Here is a 12625-nt window from a genome sequence, read left to right as displayed (position 1 = left end):
GGAGGTGTAAGAGGCAGAGAGAATGAAAGGAGCATGCAACGAAGGAGACCACCTTGCAGCACATGAAAGGGGACAGGTAACTCCCCTTTACACCGAACATGTGTTCAGGGATTACCCTGCTCGTAAGGATCAGGCGTGGCTGCGAGAGGGTAAGCGATTGGGGCATTGATGCTGCACAAGGTTTCATAATCAGATGTTTACAAAGGCTTATATAACGTCTTCATTGAATAATATTTGGGTACCAAACATCTGGAGACAATGTAATGCAAAGAAGATCCACTTACAGATTCCCTGGCAAGTGAGCCAGAGAGTAAGATTGTTTGCCTGGCGTCTTCTCAGAAGCTTGAGCGGGACTGTTTTCTGCCCTAGCTAGCAAAGCTGGGTGGATAACAAGGACAGTGATCCTCTTAAAGGCTGTTTTGTCATGAAACGGGTGTAATCCCCCCAAATTATAAAGGAGCAAGAGGACAACAAAATAAGGTCTGTCTGTTATGAGGTCAACCTGTACAGAACAGTCACAACATCACACCACAAGTGTTGAACCCAAGCCGAGCCAAGAGTGCCGTTTATGTGCCAGCTAAGGTATGGTTTTACTGCAGAAGGAAGGTGTTACTTTAAGTATGGGGTATGCTGAACTAAGCTTTACTGGAGAGGGGTAGGCAGACTAAGCCAAACCTCAGAGTTGCCCAACAAGCGAGGCGTCATCCAATTAAAAAGTCCAAACAAACACAAATACAGCAGCCTTGAAGGGCAGACCACTGGCTCTATCCGTGGGTGAGCCTCATTCCCACTCACAGGCTCTGATCTTCCCACAGCTTCAGACTTACTGTAAAATACAAAGCCCTGACTAAGAGAGATCTAAAGGACAATGTCACGTTTAAAGGCAGAGAAACGTCTACACAGCAAAGGCCAACAAAGGTCAAAGACTAAACATGAAAACCTCAGTCTCATAATGTGCTACTGTTTGTCTGTCCTATAGATTAAGTTGGCTAAGTAAGTCTAATAGCCTCTGCCTTAAAAACATCTTACATTTCAACTGCCACACAAAATGTCTGGGAGAATGCAAAATCCCAAACTACCATCAGATAGAACAGTGGTAAAATGTTCATAGGCTGTTTCTGAAGGATATTGCTATTGAACTTATGTTCTGACATCAGAGACTTTGTTAAGGACTTCCCTAAAATTCTGTCAGGTTGACAGTACTGCAGGGTTAAATGAGGGGCTGGGGGACAGCAGAAAAGGCAATATTAAGAAAAGTCATGTATAATTTTGGGGAAAGCTCACCCAGCACAGCCGGGTCTGGGTTATGTTAGCACGCCAGGACCCTAATAAAAATGAGCTGTCGCTCCAAACTGTAAAATATTGAACATGGCAATTATTTTTCCTTAGGACAATTACACTGCAATATTATTAGCCCATGTGAGGAAACTGCACAAACTCAATCATAGCACTGGTAAGTTAGTAAGCTAATCAATGATTTTTACAGGTTCTAATTGCTTTGAATATGTTGTGGAAATAACTGTGATGCCAGGGAACTCGCCGCCTGCCTCTCACTGATACTCAACTAGGTGACAAGAGCAATGCTGAGCGATCTTATCGCCAGCAGTATGCATGCAGCACTGCATTCAGCTGTTATCTCAAACTGATATTTGATGACATATCTATTACATCCAGAAGAGCAGATTGCTTAGCAACAATGAACTACTAACAGCAAATGCCAATCTTGCAAAGGCTAATTTAGACTTTTGCATAAATGAATGTAATCCAAAATGTCACACATGACACATTATGTGCATTCGTGGAGTTGTACATCGAGCAAATGTCATTTGTCTTCCTGGTAGGCTTGGAGAAAGTACAATCACAACACACAGGTGTCTAGCACTGCAGAGAGATACAGACCAAGAAGACAGGTATATACAGTAGGGGTGTAAGAAAATATAGATCCATGTGAGTCTCTAATGTTTTGCAGCACTGATTCAATTCTCAAAACCAGATAGACAGAGGTTCAGTATGTGTTGTGTTCAAACCCTGAGCGCTAGATAGCAGTGTTGTACTCAGTCAGATCCTACAGTTCTGACTGCATTAAAAAGATGAACTTTTTCTTTAACTCAGATTTAATGTATATGACTGCATATTGTTATAGGACAGTTTTCCTAACATGTGATTAAAGGTTCTCTAAAAAATATTGCAATAAATATAACGCAGTCTGTCATTCACATTGCAGCAAACACCAGCATGGTGGGATGTCCATGCCTGAATAACTGCAAGCTAGAGCATCCTTGCTAATCAGTTCCCTTGCTAAGCACCATCTCGAGCAGAGGTAGTGGAGTGTGTCTTCTGTGGTCTGTCACTCCTTCCCTCGAGACCCAGTGAGAACAGAGGTGCAGAGAGAGGAAGGGGGGAAAAAAAAAGGAGGCGGAAGAACATCACTGTATTCTATATAAAAATGTTCTGAGGCTTATGAGGACGGGCTATTATCTCCTGCTTTGCTGGTCTGCAGCTCTGCACGTCCATCCCTTAAGGTGAAATTAGTTCCGCTTCCTGGAGCATGGCTTTTCCCCTGCCAGAATCTGGGCCAGATGGTTGGAGGGATTGCGATGCTGAAGGATGCTCTTATCATCAAGTGGATCACAAAAAAAAAAAAAAAAAAAAAAAAAAAAAAAAAAAAAAAAAAAAAAAAAAAAAAAAACATACAGCATGTTTCCATGAGTTTCCATGAAAGAGTGCATGTGGAGCACTTCTGTGAAAGCAGTATCTAAAAGTGCAGTGCAGAGAGGAAATGAATCTCATTGTACCAGCACTCGTAAAGCGAGAACAGCACAGGCAGCTGCAAATGACTGCGACTAAAAAGCTCTGCCACTGAAGAGGGTCTTTTCAGCCATCAGCTATATCGATGAATTACATAAAAAAAAAAAAATGAGTGGAGGGCGAGACGAGCTTTAGATACAGTACATGGATATACTTGACTTCAGAACGAGTAAACTAGAAACAGGACCTGGATATTCATCATGTAAGTAGCTGAAGTTTTCAGAACGTTAAAGGAGAATTCATTTACATATATGTGAACAGCCCAGACAGCAGAAGCCCATTAATCAAACGCTGTGGTACAGAAGAGGTGGGTGTGATGTCAGACATCTACCCCAGCTACAGAACAATAGTCAGAACTCAAAGCCCCTGTGGTGCAGGTGATAGAAAGTGGAGGCAACAAAGAGCTGGTGTGCTTAAAAAGTCAATCTGTATCAGTGCATCTGATTCACATACAAAGGGCATCTCTCCTAAAGCACACTGTATAGGAACATTCACACTGCGACTACAAAGAAAGTTTCTAAAAAGAAGCCAAGAAAATAAGCATACCCCGTTCTCCTGGTGTTTCTCAGAGCTGCTTCCAGTCCTTCTGTTAGCCTGCTCTTGAGACTGCTGGCTCCCTGGAAGCAGAGGGGGGAAAAAAAAGAAGACAATGTAATCCTAGAACAGATAAGATGTATATTAAAGTGCTAAAGTGCAAATGTTTGACCTTATGGGTTTTTTCTTCATGAAGTTACCAGATTCGAAAAATGAAATATCTAAGGTCTACCAATCATTATTTTGATACTTTTTTGGGATTTTTTCCCGAAACAACACACACAATACTGCAATCAGTCGTTTTCAGACATACAGAATTATACTCTCCCTTTTAACCTTCATCCACATCCATTTAGTCCCACCCAACCACCACATACATACCCACATAGTCTAATAGACCTATAAATCCTCATAGTAATAGAACCCACATTCCCATCTTCAATTCCATTCAGCCATATCATCATAGTAGCTGGATTTACTCCATCAACACATATCCAAAAAGGAGTGCAACCAGTGTGTATGTCTGCCCCCAAAAGCAAACCTTTGTATCTCCATGATGGAAGTCAATGCAAAGTCTTTATTTTTGAAGCATTTCTCTTGGTCCATTGATTATGAAACATTTCACACACTGTAGAGGACATTACAAGTACGTGAAACAATTAGAAAAGGAGATAACTGTGACAATGTTCTACATATTAGGGGTGTAACAGTACATGTGTTCATACCAAACCACCATAGTACAGAGGCCACGTCGGAACTCTGCAAGCTACAGACGAAATGTCCCGTGCAAATTCCACCCATTAACCTTAAACTGTTTTCACACTGAACTGTTGCATTCATTTTTAATGGGATGCGCATGATCAATTGGAGAGCACTGGGTGTGTCTGGTAGTTCCCTCAAACATGGAGGAAAGGCTAGGTTTAGCATTGAAAAGCAGGTGTCAGCTCTTCTTGGTCTTCCATGTTTGTAGTTGCCAGTGTTAAAACTAGCTGAGAAGAATGAGCTTCTAAAATAAACTTGCAACCTAACATGCCATTTTCAACTAGTCCCATACACATATGCAGACCTTCCCTTGCAACAGAGAGCGCCTCCCACATGCCCACATCGGCAAGCGCTGGGCATACCGTAAGTGGTGTGGAGAGCAGATTGAGTTGACTTGAATGACATGCATACCACATTAATGGCATTTTGTGGTCTCTGACTGGGCCTCCCGTGCTACACTGTCTAAGTAAAATTTGCAGGGTATTTTTGGAATTGTAGTTGTTCTGATGTCTCTCCCCGCTCTCCCTGCTGTACGTTGACAGGAGGACACATTCTTTTATTATTTATCATTGTTCTGCGACTGAAACAAATGAAAAAGCATTCCTGTGACATTCTGACCTTTTTCCATTTCATCTCAACTCATGAAATCATGTTGATCCTAAGAAGTTATCCTAAGAAAATCCTAACCCCTGTGTTTCTTGAACCGTTACACCCCAAATACATATACATACACATATACAGACCATATATATAGGGACATTTTTTCAGAAGACATCAGTGCACAAACAAAAAGTGGGTCTATTATGTGAACCTAAAAGTGAAGCTGAAGAAAAGAGTGAAGAAGAGAGACAGTATAGTGTGCTGGCTCAGTGGCGAGATAGAGTGGAAGACAGAATTGGAGCTTGGCTTTGACCATGACCGGGCAGGCAGGGCTTAGGCCTTCTAAGGGAGCGTGACAGCCGGCCAAGCAGTGAAGGGTGATGGCGGTTTTACATCCTCGACTGGAGACAATGCCTTCCAGCTCAATGGACTCCAAAACTTTGTTTCAGTGTGCTCTGCACAATCAGACACACACATGAAGAAGGGAGTAGGAGTTGCAGACAAGAGGGATCTAATGCCACACTAGGTTTTGCTCACCAAATGCTTTAAGCATTCAATAAGTAAGCTGGAGACCATCATGCAGTGAGAAGACTTTCCGAAAAAAAAAAATGTCACAGCCGAGACATGTGTGGTTGACTTCATGTGTGTCTGAAAGAGCGCTTCTGTGGCTCGACCAAGTCACACGAGCGTGCAAGCTAGCGCAGGTGAACCTGTGTAGTAAGGACGCGAGGGGTGACAGACACCCAGTCCAATTACACAGCAAGCTGCTTAGTTATGTAACCATCACTTAACCGCTTTTCTGTCCCCCGCAGCAGGAGAGCTGCCAGAGACCCGTATTACACGGAATCAGTCTGAACACTCCGTACGCTCAGACTGGGTGAAGCTGTCCTTCACACAATCACATAATAGCTGGACCTGAACCCAAAAATACCTGGCATAACCTGACAGAAATCTACCCTACACTCTTAAAAAGAAAAATAAATTTTTAGTGATGCCATTAAAAAGAACTACTTTTGCTTCCATAAAGAATTGTGTTTGTAAAAGAGATGTGTGATATGAAAAATCTGGTTAAAAATGAGCACCAAATGAAAGCTCTTTACCTCAGTTCGTCTTACCATTTGAAGCACCATTATATTTAAGAATGTAATTGAGAGCATTAGGAGGAGCGCTGCGACTGACATACAGAGAAGATACAGAGGAAAGTTCACAAATTCACATAGCATGCTCTTCGGTTGTTGACTACATAATACACAGTAAATGACACACTGTCATACTTGTAAAAGTTAGACAATTTGATGTTCCAAACCTTGGCTTGGCTTAAGCTTTTTACTTTGTGGGAAAACATGAAAGGTAAAAGGTCATGGTGTATGTATTTGTCACTGTACTGTGTACAGCGAAATATGCCCTCCGCATTTACCCATCTGTGGTAGTGAGCAGACACACACACACACCCTGAGCGGTGGGCAGCCAACTCCAGTGCCTGGGGAGCAGAGAGGATGAATGGCCTAAAGCCATTAAGCTCAAGGGTCCAAAAGTGGCAGCTTCCCTAAAGCAATGGTTCACTGACCCTCAGGGACCCCCAAACAGTCCATATTTCTGTTCTAAACCCACATGATGGTTTAGTACAGTGGGTAAGAGCACTGCTTTCCCCGTGTCAGTATTTGAGTTAATTAACCCAACAACAAGCAAGCGCCTTGGGTGAGACTCCTAAGGCTGCATTGGCCTACATGGCACATGACTCAAATCATGTCATGTCATCATCGCAGGATTCAGGTGCAAGTTACTCTGGAGAAGACGCAGCATGTCATGTGTCACATGTAAATGTGCTGTTAAAGTGTGTGAGGTTCTCCAAGGTTCCTTTGTGAGATTGATGAACATTTTTAAAAAGGTCAGCCTCTACATGATGTAAGGGTTGTATACCAAGGTGTTTCTCTGGAACCATACCTTCCAGCCAAGAACAATTTAAGAACTTTATTCTTACGACTATATAGGCAAATAAAAAGCTTCCTAATTTGATTAGAGTATAATCCAATAATAAATAATAATACACAGATTTGATCAAATTAATTAAGTTCATCGCTGGACAAAAATGAATATAATTCCATAGTAAGTCTTATAACCATTAGATGTTTGGACAATGTGGGGAGTTCGTAATTCTGAGTACCAATCAGATAGATTGAAATATACATACATGTAAATATTCAATAGAAGCTAACATACTAGTTTTATAATGCTCATTACTAAGAAACTGCACTACATATCCAAACTGTTTAACAAGCTTAGAATTGAACCAACGCATCACCACAACCAAGGTCTACAGGAGCAGTAGGCGCACTCACCTTGGTCACTGCTCTCCGTCGGCGAGTCTTCATGGCGCAAGAAGAACTTAACCTCCTGCTTCCTGGGGCCCCATTTCTGCAGGTGTTCATACATCATGTGGTCAAAGGGGATTGCTCGTTCTGTGAAGAATAAGGGTTAGACTGTTAGAAGGCACAGTCATAGATATTATCCGGACAGAAGCCCGCCTGAAAAACATCTCAAGTAACCCTGGGGACCACTAGCAAACAGATGTGAGGGCGAGAACAAAAGAGAATGACGAAAGACAAGACGGAGATCTTTATATCATAGACGGGCATCATTCTCTGACCTTCTGCACCAAGAGATCCTGAGAGGAATTAAGAAGGGGAACGGAGCCACACCCAATATGGGAACACACACAGAAAACACTGTCAAGACTGAAGCAAATGTGGGAGGGGAGCGGGCAATCGAAGGGAGGGGAGCGGGCAATCGAAACATATTCTGGCCTCAGTGAGCAGGTGGAGAGACATCTGGAGTTAAAGCGGCAACCCAAACAGACAGAGGGAGGCCAGACTGAGAGAAAAACAGAACAGAATAAATGGAGCGGGTATCAAATAACACTCAATCAGACAAAGGCAACATTAAAAGGTCAAAGTGCACATATGCACCGTAAAAAGACTGTACCCTGTGTGCGCGTGATCAGGAGCTCCAGAGTCAACAGAGAAGTATACTACTCTTCAATTTAGGTAAGAAAATGATCTGAAGGTGGCAACATCAATTTTGGAAGATTAAAATGCACTCATTTGTTGACCAAAATCAAATTCTCAGACCAGTTTTAACTAGATAAAAGCTTGGTGTGATGTTTTTATTGTCTAAATTCCTACTACTGTATGCACAACTCCGTTAAATCTGAATATTCAGCGTATTGAAAAAGAAATATGAAAATAAAAGAATCAAAAAACATTCGAATTTGGGATTTCTTAATAAAATATAAAAAATAAAATAAAATAAAAAAGACCAAAAGATCCAAAAAAAACAAAAACAAAAAAAAAACAAAAAAAAAACGATGCAACATTTCAGCAGACAAGAAGACAGATGAGTAAGCTAAATGGATAGCTAAGATCATATACTTGGTGAAGTTCAGATTCCATGAGGCTCTTTTGAACTCCACACTACTCTTTAAAAGATGGATGGGGTCATGAGGAATAGACCATAGATCAATACAAAAAAAAAAAAAAAAAAAAAACAGACTATCTATCACCATCAGGCCACTGGAGAGTAACAGCAATGGGGCAGATGGAGTGACTGGATGCGGGAAGAGACAAGCACTCATCCACACAAGGAGCTCAGCACTAACAGGCAGTGAGGAAGGGATGGAGTGAGCACAGATGGATCGCACCAACAGAGCAGAAATCTGACAGGACTAAAAAGAAATAAACTGGAAGAGCGATCAAGACCAGATGGAATGAATGGGCGGCTGACAAGGCACATAATTATGCCTTAAGAAACCAGAGGCATCTGAACACCACACTGTTGGTAGTTGTTCATCTAAAGCAATCTTCTTTAACATTACATGAGCAGTATCAGACCTAGTGACACAAACCAGTCTGTAGAAATAATTCTTAGAATTCTTTAGAAAGTACAACTAACATATAAAAGGTACCGTGAGGTGAGCTGAACATTTACGTAACCCCAATAGTGGCCACAGATTGTGACAGGAGGACATTTAACAGAAACCAATGGTGTGCCGCAAGCAATCACCATCACTTACTCTCCACTAATGGAGTTAGGGGCAGTAGGCTGCTTAGAACTGAAAGCTGTTGTGATGGACATTTTGTTAGACAAGAAATGACATTTTGTTGAAGAGGCTGATGAGCACACCAAAAGAAAGACACTCTCTGAGGTACGGTTATGGCCCATGGCCTTTTGTTAAAAATGAAAAATAAATAAATAAATAAAATACAGAAATGGGAAAGGAAATAAAGAGCAGAATGAATGTAGTTCTCGGTTCACTGTTTATATTCATTGTCTGAGAGACCTGGAAAACACTAAACCAGATAAAAGACTTGAGCAGAGGTCTCCCATTCATTCAAAAGCTTTTCTTTCCCATAACAAGTAAAGCTGATGCTATAGTACTCTAAGAAGTCAAACGCTCAAAAGTCAAAGAGCAGCAGAATGTAGTTCTACTGTTTCACAGCCCCTTCGCCGAACTGCATTCTGATGGAGCACTATTGGAAACTTTTAGCATGAATGGGATGCTGCTGGTGATCCAGAACTAATCCTCAAAGCATCATTACCTGACCTTACAGACACTCATGTGGCTAAAGGCAATCAAATACTTACGGCAACAGTGTTCCAACATCAAGTGTAAAATCTTTATACTAATATCGGTTTGAGCCAAGATAAAAAAGACACTTCAAAAACAACAAGCTTGGGAAAATGAGCTGGATTCCATGAGAATCCAGATTTTCCTCCGGGAATCATTGACCCTGGGTTTAATCGATGGGAACACAGTGAAATATTATCTATAGGTGACCTCCGGCGTGGAGATCATCTTATGTCTTTTGACAGACTTAAACAAGAACTAAAAATCCTCCTAACATTTGGAACCTCCAAATCAGAAGGTTGGTTTATTGGCAATTTAAAAGTTGGACCCAAGATCAGGTCTAGACATTAAAAGTCAGGACACACTCCGTTTGTGGACCGGTGCACAAATGAGAAAAGAAAAAAATCTGGACGATGGCTCAGTTTAGAAGTGGTTATTGTATAAATCAGTACCAGTTTACACCTGCATATTTTACTATTTAATTTGCTTGAGCATGAGACATAAAACCCAAAATAAACCTTCAAATCAGTTCTGATAATAACCCCCATTAAAATCTGACAAAAAGCACACCCGCTCCAACTGTACCCCAGAACTGATTTAGTTGAGATCAGCGTTTTATCACAAAACTAGACAAGGACCCTCGTCTCTGTATATTCGATGTATAGTTTGTATATTTCCATATATCAGTGCTATTCTGCTGTAGAGTGATAACCTGAGCCTCACCACAAGCATTTCAGTACATGAATGTGCTGACATGTTGTACAAATGACAACCTGATTAAAATTAAGGTGGTGTTGTTTTTGGTAATCCCACCCAGAAGGCCAAAAGCATACCATTGCCACGCCACACTTCAGCCAGGTGGCAGCCACTCTCCCCTGGTTCCTTGCAGAACTCCACCACATCACGACACGTCGTCTCTGGAGTGATGGGCACCTCTGTCAGAGCTTGCTCTCCATCGCTCAGATACACCGTCAGAATCATCTGACAAGGAGAGAGGGAGAAAGAGAAAAACATCATATTAATGCAATGGTAAGTCTATCTCAGGTCTGATGCTGGTGCTCTACCAAGAGTTGAAGAGAATGTACTCGTTTCATATGTTAGCTTGTCAAAAAAAAAAAAAAAATCTAAAAGACCTAACAACCCCAAAGCTGACTGCATGCATTAGGAGTGGGGGATACAAGAAAAACATCATGGCACTTTTTTACGATACACAATATTTATGATCTATACATTCTTCATAATATATAAACATATATTACCAGTATATTCTTTGGTTGCATAACTGCACATTTTTCACAAGAGCCGTGAATGAGAGCCACATGGGTGCAGAAGCAGAAGAACAGCAAATCACTGCTGCTACTCCTACATGTGAAACGCTATACACACACATGCTAAACTTTGCCTCTCAGGGATCACTCAAGTTGCCTACAGTGCAAAGTGCCCTCACTGCACAACCTTCCTCTGCACTCTCCACATCGCTTCAATTTGTTTTATTTGTTTTAAAAGATATTGGAAGTAAATTCATTATAGATCATTACTTGGTTCTTTTAAAGCAATGTATTTGTAGAGTTACACAGTGGGGGATGCATCGATAATCAGTTTATCACATCGCAGCCCTCCGAATCTAATCCGAAACTATTTGAATCGTCAGGCACCTAGAGATTCCCACCTCTGCCGTCAACAAAGTCCAAACTACTCAAAACCCATATCCACAAGAGCATCACAATCTAAAACAGTCTATAAAAGGTAGTAAGAAAGAGGTAAGAAAATTCATTCAATTATCATTTCTGCCAAATTCCCAATAAAAACCTAAAGAAAATACAGGTCTACTACTCAAGCTCACAAGGTCTGTGTTCCTTCCATGTCAAAATGACTACAGGAAGAACATTATGACTTCTGACAGCAGTCCTTTTTCTTAGGCTCTGCCCTGCAGATGTTCCTGGTAAAGTCCTGGCAGCAGCTCAGCCTTGCTGTGTTTTACTCGACAGTGCTGTATCACCGATGAAAGATATAGTAGCTCCAGGGAAGAAGTCACCTACGTCTCGTCTATCCCAGGCCATTAGACATTCTGATTGAGAAGGCGTGGCAGCCAAAGAGTGTCAGGCTGACTGACAGGTGGTTAGTGACGTTCCAGGGGTAAGAGCGACAGAACGGAGAGTGATGGGTAGCAGTGCAGGTGGAGAAGAGATGGCAATGCTTCCACTTCCACTCATCGAACTCCCTGAGGGCCCAAAGGTCTGGATGGCAGTAAATGAGGCCTCTTCTTCTGGTAAAAAGCCAGGCACCATCAGTGAAGTTGATGTTATTTTACTTGTCTGTCAGGTCATGACAAAGATGACCATTTATTCTCTCTCTCTCTCTCTCTCGCACACACTACCTTAGCCTACTTGTGTATGTGTGTGTGTGTAAGTAGGCTGTCAGGATACAGTACAAGACAAATGAACTCCAGGGAGTTCCACAAATGGGCTGTTATGCTTTGTTAAGCATCAGTTCTGGTGCAGTAGCCCACTGAAACACAAGGGCCAAACTACTGTCATTCCAAAATGCTCTGCATTCGCAATGCACCACTACAGTGAGGTTAGAATTAGACTACGACAATCAAACACAAACCCCAGAATAGCACAGAAGTACATGATGAGCACTGCAAACAATGCGATTAACAGGCCATGATTCAAACTAACTGCTGCAGATTTACCAGGCCAGACCTTGGCTAAACATTCACTGACTCCTCTCAGCCCGGGAAAAACACCAATTACTGATCTGAAAAACACCTTCAGCCCTGAGTGCAAACACCCCATGACATGTCTAGCCATTTAAAAATCCAAATGACTTACAACTGATCAGGCATCAGCTATATTAAAAGGTGACATAGTATGCATTTATGGGGTATTTTATTTAGTGACTTGGTTAGGGTGAAAAACGCTCAGACATGATGTTACTAGCCTTTTTACAACTCCGTTATTTTGCCTCATAATATTAGATTTGTAAAAAGAAAGCCAATAGAGCATGTGAATGTGGTATTTGCTAATATTATAGGACTTGGATTGGACAATCCTCACTGCCGAAACGATAAAATCTGCAAAGAATCAATGTGTCTTTTGCTAAACTTTCTGAGAATGCACTAGATCCAACCCCTTCTCACCAGGTACAGCCAAGAACACATCCTTCCAGCTTTGCCAGTGATGTGGAACATCACTCATAGCACAGGTGTGGGTAGACAAATAACTTTTTTTTTTTTTTTACAAAACAAACATCAATATAGAGCAAATTCATTAATATTAAATAAATCTAAAAAAG

General features: G+C 41.5%; 1 protein-coding gene across 5 annotated transcripts in view; it reads right to left on the bottom strand.

The window, feature by feature from the left end:
• ppp1r13bb (protein phosphatase 1, regulatory subunit 13Bb) overlaps positions 1-12625 on the bottom strand; it is a 51707-nt gene that overhangs the window by 23170 nt on the left and 15912 nt on the right. For all 5 annotated transcript variants that reach the window (XM_072682742.1, XM_072682743.1, XM_072682740.1 and 2 more), the window contains 3 exons: positions 10162-10309; positions 7044-7163; positions 3355-3425 (listed from right to left, as the gene is read on the bottom strand). In XM_072682742.1, the coding sequence (XP_072538843.1) occupies positions 3355-3425; positions 7044-7163; positions 10162-10309 (339 nt within the window). The remainder of the gene's footprint in view (positions 1-3354; positions 3426-7043; positions 7164-10161; positions 10310-12625) is intronic.

The sequence above is a fragment of the Salminus brasiliensis genome, chromosome 1 (genome assembly GCF_030463535.1).
Source record: "Salminus brasiliensis chromosome 1, fSalBra1.hap2, whole genome shotgun sequence".
Lineage (NCBI taxonomy): Eukaryota > Metazoa > Chordata > Actinopteri > Characiformes > Bryconidae > Salminus > Salminus brasiliensis.
This window is presented reverse-complemented; position numbering and strand designations above follow the sequence as displayed.